The 13,334-nt window shown below is 52.8% G+C and overlaps 1 protein-coding gene across 1 annotated transcript in view; it reads left to right on the top strand.

Moving 5' to 3' along the window:
- The first annotated feature begins 367 nt into the window (after positions 1 to 367).
- Positions 368 to 13,334, top strand: part of LOC104163098 (coagulation factor VIII-like) — a 26,761-nt gene continuing 13,794 nt past the window's right edge. The window contains exons 1-10 of the mRNA XM_009701984.1: positions 368 to 516; positions 4,270 to 4,394; positions 4,695 to 4,817; positions 5,375 to 5,587; positions 6,669 to 6,740; positions 7,207 to 7,314; positions 9,253 to 9,474; positions 9,757 to 9,991; positions 11,085 to 11,259; positions 12,251 to 12,344. Coding sequence (XP_009700286.1) covers positions 368 to 516; positions 4,270 to 4,394; positions 4,695 to 4,817; positions 5,375 to 5,587; positions 6,669 to 6,740; positions 7,207 to 7,314; positions 9,253 to 9,474; positions 9,757 to 9,991; positions 11,085 to 11,259; positions 12,251 to 12,344 — 1,516 coding nt within the window. The remainder of the gene's footprint in view (positions 517 to 4,269; positions 4,395 to 4,694; positions 4,818 to 5,374; positions 5,588 to 6,668; positions 6,741 to 7,206; positions 7,315 to 9,252; positions 9,475 to 9,756; positions 9,992 to 11,084; positions 11,260 to 12,250; positions 12,345 to 13,334) is intronic.

Here is a 13,334-nt window from a genome sequence, read left to right as displayed (position 1 = left end):
GCTGGACACAGGCCAGGACACTGAGCCAGCTGGGTCCTGCAGTGCAGCTTACTGCTGTGCTTGCGCTCCCTTTCCTTTTGTTTTTTCCTCTCCTCCTGTCACTGCCACCCCAGAGGAAGAGAGGGAGAGTCCATTGCTCCCACGCTCCTCTTTGCGCTAACCCGCTCAAGTGATTCCTCTCCTCATGGCTTTGAGAAACTCTGCAGCACTCTGACTGAGCCTGTGGATGCTGGCTTTAAATCACCGTCTCCTGTGGATTACAACAGCTGGATGAGAAGATAAAGGCTTTTCTCTTATTTTTCCTTCCTCATTCCTTCCTTTTCACTTTTCCTCCTGAAGCCAGAGTGGTTCCCAAGCGGCAGGCATGATGCTGGTGGGAGCCCTGCGCAGCCTCCTGCTCCTCTGTCTGGTTGAGGAGGGCATCAGCAAAGTCAGAAGATACTACATTGGTGCAGTGGAAACCGCCTGGGACTACATACACAGCGACCTGCTCTCCGTGCTGCAAGCCCCTGCAGGGTAAAGCTCTTCCTATTGCAATGCCAGCACCCTGCTAGGGGTGTTCTCCCACCCTGGCACACACAGCACTGTAAGCTTGGGTCCGGGCAGGCAGGTGCACGGGGGCAACCTGGCAGGGTGGGTGCACCGAGCTGCTGGTAAGGCTGGGAATGGGTGTTTCTGTGCAACAGGGAGTCACTAATTGGAACCTCTGATAATGCACAGGTGGAATAAATCTGCAAAGAGAGATGCAGACCTGCTCTGCGCTACTGCTCTGCACTGCTTTATCTTAATGCCGTTTGCCTGTGATCCTTTAAAGTCTGTGCCTGGAGCCAAGATCTGGTTCTCCAGCCTGTTCTTTCTCTTCGGCTCTGCATCCTGGGAGCTCTGGGGAGATGCGAGGGGAGATGGGGTCATGCACCCCCCTGCCTGGGGGCCACAGAGGGAGGTTGGCTGTGCCCCCCTGACATAACTCAGAGCAGCAAAGGCTGTCCACTGTGTCTGCCTCTGGTAAAATCCAACTTCAGTTATTTATGTCTTTGTGTATGGTACATTGCTGGGGCTGAAATTTTTCCTTTAGGGAATGAAGATAATTTTTAGTGTTTGGGCAAAGAATGGTGTTTATACACAGTGACAAGAGGGAGAAAGGCATGGTGGTTTTGCTGAGATACTTCAGAGTAGGAAGGAAAAGTGGCAATTGCGTTGCTCAGGCATCAGGATGGTGTTGTCTGGAGACACAGCTGGCTTGGACACACATGGCTGTGAAGGGGCTGTTCTGAGCTCAGCATGGGGAGCAAAGCTGGAACGGCTACATCCCCTGTAGATCAAGCCATATCCCTTCCCTCTGCCCCACTGCCACATCCCCTTCCCCAGGCTCTGTGCTGGGGCAATGTCAGCCCATGGCCCCATCTCAGACCCACACTGGCTTGAGCAGTGAGGAGCTGCGATCGGGCACTGGAAATCAGGCTCTGGTGATGAGCCAGGTCAGCCTGACTAGCTGACATAGTCACCGTATCAGACTTACCTTGTTTTTTTCCCCCCTTTGGTTAATTCAGTAGGAAAATTGCATCCAGCACCTCCTGTTTTACTAATGCCCCCCTGCACTGCTTTTAGTAATGTTGCACTCAGATCCATTAGGCTACGGTGGAGGTGAGGTCACTCACACCGTTAATTCAACCCTGTGCCTTTCTATTTCAGGACTGGCTTTAATGATATGCTTGTGTACTGTTTCTGACCCAAGAGTGACTCAGGGACCTGGCCGTGCCCTGGGGATGAATGGGGCATCAGCAGACAGTCTGAGGTCACTTGTCCTTCTCTAAAATGGGGAAAGATAACTTTGGCTTTCTCAAAGGGACTTGGTGGCATGCTCCACCCTGGAGAGGCAGGGCACGCCTGGGCAGCATGGCTCCCGGGGGAGCCGTGGTGGGAACTGGGGCTTGCTCAGCGTGGCTGTTCCCAGCTGGATGATGGTGCCTTTTCCCTGACCCTCCATCATCAGCCTGGTTCCCCCTGCCTGGGGAGGGCACAGGAAAACAGCCAGGCTGGGGAGAAGGGGCTTGCAGGAGCCAGCCAGGAGAGCATGGCAGGAGCAGAGCTGCTGCCGGAGCTGGGGTGACTCTGAGCTGTGCGTGGGGTGTCGTCTTCCACTCCACCTGTTCTCCCTTGTGGTACCAGCATCTCATGGCAACCCCCAAGGGTACATCTCCAGCCAGGACCTCCAAAATCCCTGTATGTATCCAGTGATTTCTCTGGCATATTTGTGGAAAGCTCTGCCAAATGAATGGGCTACAGCACATCAGGTGAGAGCCGCTTACACCTTCCCCATGATTTCAGTTTCTCTTCCTCCCAAACACAACCCTACCGGCAGGGTCAGAGCTGGGACAAGCACGTCCTGCGATGGCCCCAGGGATCTCAGCTCTGGCTCGGAGCAGCTGGCCACGGAGCAGCAGTCCGTGTTTGAGTGCTTCGGCAGCACAGGGTGTTTACCTTGGCTGCCTCCCAGCTCCGGGAGATGGACAGATACTGCAGATAACAATGCTGATCGAAGGCGCCAGGAACTTATCTCCCTGTCTCGGCTTCAGCCGCCTTTTGGGTAGGAAGTCCACAGGGACCCCAAGTGCAGAGGACTGGCCAGAAGCACTTGGATCAGACGTCTCTGCACTGAACTCTGCCTCCTCGTCCCCTGCAAAGGCTGTCAGGCTCTGCTGTGCCAGCTGGGACCTGGTGCTGAGCCCTGGTGTCCCCAAGTCTCTTCCCAGCCATGTTCCTGCATGCCAGCAAAACCCCCCCGGCTCCAGAGGATTTCTGCCCTGTTTACCATGAATTAGCAGGACCAGATCCTCATATCTCAGGGAAGTATTTTCAAAGCTGGGCTTTGTGTGAGTTAGAGATTAAGGCACAGCTTCCCGACAGTGGACAGCCCAGTGCCAGTGACCCCATGGCATCTCCCAGCATGGGGTCACGCTGGAAAGCAAAGCTTGGTCTGGACCCTACGGCCAAGCCAGGAATGATAACAGCTCGTGGGAAAAGTCAGCGGAATGCAGCAGTCCTGCTCACTGGGGCCGTGACTGCTGAGGGCTTCCTGCCAGCCCCGAACGTGGGGTTGTAGCCATGGTGGGAAAGGCAAGAGGTGGCAGCGTGTGGGCTTTTCATGGGCGCCTGTCCTGCTCTGCCTCTGGGGAGAGTGAACCCTGCTCTCCCCACAGCATCCTTCAGCTGCAGGCGGTTTTCAGCTGGCAGCCTGGGGGCAAGTATGCTTTGCCCTTTCCTAAATTTGAGTCACTCTGGATCCTTCCTCTGCTTCTCGAGGAAGAGTCACAAAGGGAACCGCTGCTTGAATGAAGGCTTAGTCAGAGGGGAAGAGCAATCCTCCCTGCTTTTTCAGAGAGAAGAAAATACCACCTGGCTTTTGCTCCAAACAAAACAAGGCTGGAAGTGGTCTGTCTGGTTACTGGAAATGGTCTCAGTCCTGGGGCTGATGACCCAGCCTCTAAAATCCTTGGAGAAATTAATGGCTTTGTTATCCTGATAAACATGCTGGATTTCTTCTGCAAAATGAATTTGTTAAGCTGCTTACAGATAGAAAGTGGCCAGCAGAGATAAGCAGAGTGTGAAATATGTTCAAGGCTCCTTTATCCTCCTGCTGCAATGAACAGTTTTTTTAGGGGCTGGCTGTAAATCCCAGTTTGATCAGAAAAGAAATGACTGTGGGGATGTTGCTTGGACCACAGAGCAAACTGCTGAGACCTACCATGCAGCCTGACACAGTCTCTTTCCCGGGGGGCAGCTGTGGAGGATGTTCAAGGTTATACATGATGTGATGTGTCCTGAAGGTCCTGGGGATGGGGTGGGGGGTGGCTGCGGGGCAGAGGCCCTCGTGGCACTGCTATTGCAGCACTCCCAGTGCCCCAGGTCTGCTGGTGGGGAAGCACAAAGCCAGGCAAGGCACAAGGCAGGAGGCTGGCAGCAATACCTGCAGCTGTGCCCACGCCTGGCTGCAGCTGACTATGGCGCTGTGCCTCCTGTCCTTGTGTCTTCTTCCATCATGACTAACACCGTGACATTAATCACCGCCTTGTTGTTATCCGTGAGCTGAGCAAAACGTTTCCAAACACACCTGGGGTTGTCAGGAAACCCAAAGGACACAACAGCATGAGCGATCCCCAGGGCCAGCACCGCACAGGCAAGCTGGTGGGGAGGAGAGGAAGAGGATGGCTGCTGCCCATCCGTGGACGGGGCTGCGCAATCAGCCTTGGCTTTTTGTTCCTCCTGCAGTGTGTTGGGGCACCCGGGCCCACGACCCCCCGCGCCTGGTGTCCCTCCCCGGTACAGGAAAGCCGTGTTTGTGGAGTACCCCGATGCCTCGTTCACACAGCCCAAGCCCAAGCCAGCATGGATGGGTAAGAAGCACCTGCAGCGCGGTGAGCTCTCACTGTCCTTGACAGTGGTCAAACTCATCCTGGGTTGGGAGCTGGCAGCCCCTCAGCCAGAAATGGAAACGCACCTGGGTAGAGTCTCCATACGACAGAGCTGCTGGGGGCACAGTGAGCCTTGCTGGTGCCGGCGCAGTTGATGCTGCCATGCTATGTGAGGGACAACTGCTAATTGTGCGGGTGGAAAGTCCAGAGCCTTTGAGGTCCATGGCTGGGTGTGAGCTGCCTGACCCCAGCTGCCTGACTCTGTTGTCTTCCTCCCTTCAGGCCTCCTGGGCCCCACCATCCGAGCAGAAGTCTATGACATAGTGGTCATCACATTTAAGAACCTGGCCTCGCGCCCATACAACCTCCACGCCATCGGGGTGTCCTACTGGAAGGCATCAGAAGGTGAGTCAGGCAATAGCCAGGTGCTGCAAGCCCTTGCGCAGGACCTCCCACTCTGCCACCTGCCCGCCAGGAGGGAGCAGGTCCCTCCCTGACCTTGCTCTTCACATCCATTTACGAGGACAGACAGTCACAGAGATGGCTTAGCCTGGGGTAACAACAAGACCATGCCCAGCCCAGAAATGAGCTGAGATGAGCAAACAGCCTAGAGCAAACACGTATTTGTTGTAGAGGTAATACGTAGGTTAAACCTGAGGTTGGATGCTTAGTGCCAGGAAGACTGTATCCTCCAGCATCAGGGCAGGTGGTGAGTACACAGGCCAACAAGCAAGTCTCCAGCACAGCTCTGCTCACTGCCCTGAGACCAGCCATTGCCAGTGGGAGCCAGGCTAGCCGCCAGGGCCTCCCCTGTTCCCAGCCATTGCCAGTGGGAGCCAGGCTAGCCGCCAGGGCTGGGGTGGAGAGAGGCTGTCCTTTGGGTTTGGGGAAGAGGCATTTCTGTAGCCACGGCGTGTTGGGGATGAATCTCCAGTGACATCTGGCTGTTCCTTTGGCTTTAGGTGCAGGGTATGAGGATGAGACCAGCCAGCCAGAGAAGGAGGGTGACAGGGTGGATCCAGGGAAGACACACACGTACATCTGGGAAATCCAGCAAAATCAGGGCCCGACGGATGGTGACTCACCATGTCTGACCCACTCCTACTCCTCCAACACCGACAGCGTGAAGGACATCAACTCTGGTTTGATTGGAGCCCTACTCGTGTGCCGACCTGGTAAGGACAGCACAGGATGGGGACAGGTCACACACAATTGTGAACTGAAAAGCAGAAAAATCAAAGACACCTTCCAGAGGCTGAACATGGCAGTGGAGTCAGTAAGCTGTGGTCAACAACAGCACTTTTGAGGTTTGGCCCTTTCCTCAAAGAGTCTCTTCCCAGCGCAGGAGCCAAACATTCTTTGGATTTTCCTGTTGGAGAGAAATCGGTTGCTTCCTTCCTTTGCAAGATTTCAGACCACAGGTGAAATCTTCTCCCTTGTATGCCACAGGATGGCATACCGTTCACCTTATCTATCCATAAGGTGAATTGCTAAGGAGGCGTAAATGTTTGTCTTTCCTTCAGAGCTTCACCAAGCTGTGATCATTCAGTGTCAGCCAGGGTGATTTGGCAAACAGGGTTTTGTCAGAAGAACTAGAGAGAAGTTTGTATCAGGAAGGGTTAAAGATCAGGCAGGAGAGAGGCAGGACACCTGGGGCACTGCCTGATGCACAGTACCTGTGCCTGCTCTCCTTCCTTTGGTAAACATGGAGGTGATGAAATCCTGGCTGTTAATAATTGCTGGGTGCAAGGCACCAAGAAGTGTGCCTGGGGTGGGATTGGTCACCCCTGGTTGAGCCATCTCCTGGAGGCAGTGGTCCAGACCCCCTTGTAGTCACTGAAGAGAAATAGGCATGAATCACCTCCTCCCAGGGCATTGTCTGCAGGCTCCACTGACTCACCAGGAGCAGTTTCTCCACTGAGCGAAGTCTAGACAAAGAGCCCAGATGATGATGCTGACAAGAGAGCTAGATAAAATGGGCTCTTCTAGGTGAGTAAGTGGATCCTGAGAGCCTTCCAGGGGCAGGCAGCATAAACTGATCTTTCTATGCCTTCTGGGGGCAGCTGCCTCTTAATCATGGGCTTTTGGGGACTGCAAAGCTGGAAACACAGCTGTGCCAGTCATGAGATGTGACGAAAGCAATCCACAGCCTGGCTTTGATTTACCAGTTCTTGGAGGGCACAAAGGGAATTCTCTGAGGAGATGGGCATGGTGCTTGTTGGCCTTTAAAGAGATCCATCCTGTGGTATCTTGCAGGGACCCTGGTGAGTGATGGGAATGAGGACACGCAGCAAGAGTTTGTGATGCTCTTCGCAGTGTTTGATGAAGGTAACTACCCTGCTGACCAGTGTTGAACCCTGAATTCAGCATGGTCCGGGATACATGCTTTGGCCATGGTGTTAGCACAGTTGCTCAGCTCCCACACTGTCTCCTAAGGGTTTAAGCCTTGTACAGCCCCCCCCAGCCAATGTGCTCCTGGTGCAGTACTGCCACTCCTTCTTCTGTTCCCCAGGTGCAGGGGGCCTGCAGCCTGCCCAGCTCTCCCATCCCATGCCCTGGCCTTGTTCTCGTCACACAGGCTAAAGCTACGGGGGACTAATGCTCTGTCACGTGCAATGGTCACTACCACATTCATGCAGAGCTGTGGCCAGGTCTGCTGTGGATTTCCAACAGCAGATTTCCATCTGACCTCCCTGAATTTTGGCTTTCATACTGTTTCACTCCAGTGGGAAGGTTTCCTTTTTCTTTGAAATGCTCTCAAGTGAAAGCTGACTGCATCCTCCTCTCTTCACAGGGAAAAGCTGGTACTCTGAGCCTGGCTCCCCAGCAGCTCCTCAAGCCCTGCCTCACAACAGGACAGAGCTGCACACCATCAATGGCTACATCAATGGCTCATTGCCTGGTGAGTACTGATGTGCCAGGGACAGGGATGGAGAGCATAGGAGGTGCTAGGAACAGAGGTGTAGCCAGGTCTGTAAACCCAAGGTAACTTGTGAAGGGATGTGAGAAGCGACATCAAGAGGAGTTCCCAGGTGATGGATTTGTTAGGCTGTGTTCACCCTAGAGGCACTATCACATCTCAACTCCTTGATCTGCCTTGCCCATTTACAGTGGGGCAGGACCTGCTTCTGGCTGTCTGTGTTGCCAAATGCAGCTGACCGCCTTGGAGGTATCCAGGAATAGTGCTGGTAGCAAAGAGTTTTATCTCTTGTAGCTCTGTGAACAAGGCTGGAGGTAGCATTGAGGGGAAAATTCAGCTCTCACTTGCCTGGCTCTGACAACAAAACTCATAGAATCATTTAGGTTGGAACAGACCCTAAAGATCATCAAGTCCAACCATAAAACTAACACTGCTAAGTCTACCACTAAACTGTGTCCCTAAGCACCATATCTACATGTCTTTTAAAATATCTCCAGGGATAGTGACTCAACCACTTCCCTGGGCAGCCTGTTCCAGTGTTTGATAACTCCTTCAGTGAAGAAATTCTTCCTAATATCCAATCTAAACCTCCCCTGGTGCAACTTGAGGCCATTTCCTCTTGTCCTATCACTGGGTACTTGGAAGAGACCAACACCCACCTCACTACAATCTCCTTTCAGGTAGTCGTAGAGAGTGATACGGTCTCCCCTCAGCCTCCTTTTCTCCAGAAAAGCAAAAGAAAAGGCCATTTGTGGTCTCAGTGAAGAAAAAAGCTAGCATTTTCCAATGTTCTTCTGGGAGAAGGTCCAGAGCTGCCTGAGAGTGAAGAATCTCCAAGGCAAACTGAGAAACATTGTCAGGAGAGTCAATACCATCAGCAACCTTGGTGAACCCTTGGTGATCACCCTGAAACCTCCCACCTGTATCTGGCCATTCTCCAACAAAAGGCAAAAGCAAAACTTCCCTGAATTCCCTGTCCTGGTGGATTCATGGAGCCTAAGAGCTGAGTAGACCTCATGGTCGGCTGCTGTGTTGGCACAGTCGGTTTCCCCTCGAGAAGGTGTGGACCTCTGCCCAGCAACCCCCTGTCTGGATCTGGGACCTGGCCTGAGAGGTGTCTGATGGAGAGGTAGCAATGGAGAGCTGAGAGCCTCAGGACGGAGCCTCCACCCTGTCTCCTCCCAGGCTCTTGGGATCTGTTCCAGTCACCTATCGTATTCAGTGCCAAAAACAAGTGCTTGACTCTGTATTTGACTTTGTTTGGCTTCGGCTTCCAGGAACTTGTTCCTGTTATTCACTTCTCTGCTAGATTACAGAGCCCTTCAGCACACACTAATTTCTCCCCAGGAAAATATTTTTACAATGCAGTCAAGTCCTCTCCCATTTCCTAAGCACACTGAGCTCTTTGAGTCCCTCCAAGGAAGAAATTTTCTCCAGCCTTCAAATAATCCTGGTGACCTCTCTCTGCCCTTTTGAAATACCCTTGGGGTATTTCAACTACTGCTGAGGATGTGCTGGAGCCCTGCCCCAGATGCAGTGTTTTAGTATCAGGCTTGCCAGTGTTGTGATCAGACAAATGATTCCCCTTTCCAGTTCCCAGTTCCCCTATCTACAGAGTCAAGGAGCACATATGCCTCTTTTGCCACTGCGAGTTGCCATCAGCACGCCTCCCAAAGCCCTTGCTGAAGTCCCTCACTCTGTAAATCTAGTCTTATCTCAGGGGGATGATGTGGCCTGTGCCTCTGTCTCTGTTTTGCTCAGACAGTCCACCTTCACATGTGACTTCTCCAGCTTGAAGCCACCACCTTGCGGGGTAGGAGACTCTCCTCAGCATGTGTCAGACTCTGAGTCCATGACAAGAGTGGGGACAAGGGATGGACATAGTGCTGACTCCTGGGTGCTTTCCTTCTCTCCTGTCAGGTCTCACACTGTGCCTCAAGAAGAAGGTCCACTGGCATGTGATCGGGTTGGGCACTGGGCCAGAAGTCCACTCCATTTTCTTTGAAGCCCACACATTCCTGGTGAGAAGCCACCGTCTCAGCAGCCTAGAACTCTCCTCTGCCACGTATCTTACAGCTCAGACCATGCCAGTTACAGCTGGATGGTTTCGGATGTTCTGCCAGATACTGTCCCATAAGCAAGGTAACCTTATTCTGCAAGAGCTCGGGGAAAAAGAAGTTCAGGGGATGGCCCAGGTTCAGGGTTCTGTGCAGTGCTGCAGCTTCAAGGCCCCTCCAGCTCCATAGAGTTACAGCCACGTGCAAACTGGCCCGTGACCAGCATGGCATAGGTTGACCCATGTGATGGCCCATTTGATGGGGACAGTAGTGGAGACGACATCTCCCAAATAGAGCCTGGGGGGAGTGCGTGCCTGTGCTGGCATGTCAATGTGTGACCCTTTCTGACTGGCTTGTCTGAACCCAGCTGGCATGGAGGCCATTGTGAAGGTGGAGGAGTGTCTGGAGGAGCGCCTGTTGAAGATGGGGAAGCTGTCAGATGAGCCAGAGGACACAGATTACCCTGAAGAAGATGAGGAAGCTTATCATGTGATCCAAGTACGCTCTTTTGTCAAAGAGACGCCTGTGACCTGGACTCACTACATCGCGGCTGAGGAAATGGACTGGGACTACGCCCCCACGAAGCCAGTGTCTCTAGACAGGTGAGAGTGGGCATGTGTGCCCATGAGGCTGCTCCTTAAGGCAGCCCTGCCAGCTCTTCTCCGTTTTCCCCAGAAATGTATTTTCCTTCTGCCCAACCTGGACAGTTTTGTTCTTCCTTATTAACACTAACAGTATGGATGCAGGACAAAGATGGTCTTGGGAAGGCCATGGGGAGGTAGGATCTGGCTTTGCTCTGCTTTACCAAACGCCCCACAGAGGCTTTTGTCTCTAAGGCATTTGTCTCTCTGTTGCCCAGGTCTCTGGGGTCAGGCCCTTCTCATCAGCCAGCAATGCCTGGTGACCCTCTCACATTCCAACCAGGAGGCCCTGCACAGCCAGGACATGTGCCCACAGCCCCAGAGAATGGATCTCCTTGCCCTGTCTGGAAGGACTTGCTCTAGATGGCAGCGGCAATTAGCCTCTGCTGCTCCCCCACATCTTGGAGGGAGAGGTGATGCAAGTGCGGTATCTCAGCAGAAGTACCTTAGTCAGCACTGCATGGTGATGACACTTGTCACCAGTCCCAACGTCACGCTGCTGACACAGGCTGTCTGCACTGGGGCTGGCTTGGTAGTGGGGTCACCAGGTTCTGCCCTAGGTGGGGATCCCAGCCAGCGGCCACTGGAGCAAGGCATGCAGGGCAGAAATCCCCACCTGCAGCCTCTCACAGGATAAGCCTGAGGAGGTGTCCTCTCCAGCTTAGGGCTGGCCTTGCTCCTGGGAAGGGCCTGGAACGATCAAGGAAAGGCAGCTGCTCTGTTGCCTTATGCCCCATAGTGGGGATGTTCCCTGACACAGGACAACCTGCCATGCTCTCAGCTCTCACAGTCACCACTTCCTTCCAAGACAGGACAGTGTCAGCCCAAGGCTGCTGCTGTGCAACCTAGTTGAAGCTTTCTCCATTAAAGAAGCACTGAATCACTTGAAATGTTATTCCCCAGGATGCATATTGTGATTGCAGGGATGGATGTCCGCACTGTAAACTGGTAGTCCCTGGAGAGCTGTGTAGGTCCTTGGATGATGGAAGATCTTGCTCTGGTTCTGACAGCATCCCGCGTGTGGCCATTTGCTCTTTCTCTGCTTTGCCTGCAGAAACATCACAAGCCTGTTCCTGGAGGCTGGCCCTCAGCGGATTGGTTCAAAGTATAAGAAAGTGATGTTTGTGGAGTATGAGGATGCAACCTTCAAGAAGCGCAAGGTGTCAGATCAACTGGACAAGGGAATTCTGGGGCCTGTCATTAAGGGGGAGGTTGGAGATGAGTTTAAGGTAAGAGAGAGATTGCCTTCCGCACAGAAGGACTGAAAGGGGAAACTTCAAAGCTTGATGTTCTTCCTCCTAATAGCTCTTCATTTGTGGTTAAGGACTGACATAAGTCCTTCATGTGCTCTATCATGTTTGGTAATGACCAAAGTTCACCAGAAAGGCAGATGACTGAAAGCTAAAGCTAAATACTCTCAGTGAGATCAGCAGAGATACACAGGATATGGCCCAGTCCCCTTGATTTGACTTCATTGCAGGCATCTTGGGAATCGTGTGAATTAATCCATGACACATGGCATCCAGCACCTTCCTCTGAGGCAGGAGTGTCCTCTCATCCTCCACTCTTCTCCATCTGTGTGCTCTTACCATACAGTATTGGGGACTGCTGCTTGTGTCTCCCCAAGTGCCTCTACTGACCACTTGACGTGCTTGCTGCTAGGAGGATTGGGATGGTTTCCAGGAGCTTCACATTCCTCCTCCCTTCTTGGGGTTCCCTGTGCAGTTGTGGGCATGGAGCTGAAGGTAACGCCTGTGGCAAAGCCCTGACAGAGCTATTTAGCAGCAATAAATGAAGGGTTTCATGCAGTGCAGTGGGGAGCACTCTGAAGCTGTTGACTGCTCTGCATACTTAGTGTCTTGGTCGTCTGAGGCCTCCTGGATTCACAGACCTCTTCTGTCTCATATGCAAAGTGAGACTAAAGACAGCAACTTCCCCTTTAATAAATCTGATATTTTCATGCTCTTCCTAAAATGGGCACATCCCAGAAAGACAGACAGTGTAGACTGGTAGAGAAATAAACAGTTGTTTCTTCTACTCTGACTTCTACTTTGTGGTCCCAGACATGTCCAGGTTCCTCCCTGTTGGACACTGGCAGGTAGCTGATTCAAGAGTGTCCCTACCCAGCGTTTCCCTCCCTGTGAGGACACTAAAGGCAGCCTTGAGGGCTCACAAAGTTCAGAAAGTGTTAAACGTTCATGCTGGCTGTCCTCATTTCAGATCATGTTCAAGAACCTGGCAAGCCGACCGTACAACATCTACCCTCATGGCCTCACCAGCGTAAGGCCATACCATGCCATGAAGCCCTCTCAAGGTAAGGCAGGCCATGAGAATTTGGGACATCACTTGGCTACTGCCATTCTTCTGGGCCAGGAGAGCTTCCTCCAGCCCGTGGTAAGACTGGTTGTGCAACCCATCCATCCAAGTGCCTTAGCCCTGCAATCCCTGAGATGATGATGATTCTTGGCTCTTGTCCCCCTTGGTGCCATGTAACCCTGTCTTTAAGGAAGGCCTGGATGATGGCTGAGAGAAGAGACATTGTCAACCAGGGAGCTGGGACCATGTTGTTTGGTCCATCCTGGAGGTCTCCACATTCTGATGAGGCAGGAACCACTCTGGTGATCCTGCCTGTGTTTGCCAATTTGCTTACAGTTCTCATTCCTTGGGCTCCCCCCGCCCTGATTTAATGTGAGGGGTTCATTGTGATTCAGATTCTCCCTCTCACAGCTTCGCAGTTCATGCTCTGGGGCGGTTGGCTTACCAGGTCCCTTTCCCAGAACCGCTTTCATCCCCTGCCAGCATGCTCCCAGGATCACAATTTGTGCAAGGCCATCCCACATCCTACCAGGGCAAAATCGTGGCCCATCCCTCTCCCCTCCACACCTTTTGGGTGCATCACAATGATGGGAGCAATTGTAGAGGCTGGAGAAAAGTTCCTCTGCTGCAGCAGAGGTGGCAGAACCAGGACAGCAGCCGCTAAGGAGTTCAGCAAACTAGGTCAGCATTGTGACCTGTTACTATCTAAATTAAGATTTTCCTTCAGGAGAGTCAAAAGGACAAAGTGGCCCTTCGGCTGGCAGGACTAAAGGAGCCAAGCCACACAAGGGAGCTGGGAGCCCAGTCCCTGCCCCTCTGTCAACATCCCCCAGCCAGACATGGCTCACCAGCTTTGCCAGCAATTCAACGCTGTGAAAGTGGGCAAGTTGTGGTCCTGGAGCCACAGGGATGATGCTCTTTAGGGGAATATAAATAAAAAGAGCTATTTCTACTCTGACTGACACAGGAACTTTGCAAAACATGCTCT

Source organism: Cariama cristata, unplaced genomic scaffold (genome assembly GCF_000690535.1).
Source record: "Cariama cristata isolate BGI_N322 unplaced genomic scaffold, ASM69053v1 scaffold9366, whole genome shotgun sequence".
Taxonomy (NCBI): Eukaryota; Metazoa; Chordata; class Aves; order Cariamiformes; family Cariamidae; genus Cariama; species Cariama cristata.
Note: the sequence above shows the minus strand (reverse complement) of the source record. Positions and strands in the feature narration are given on the sequence as shown.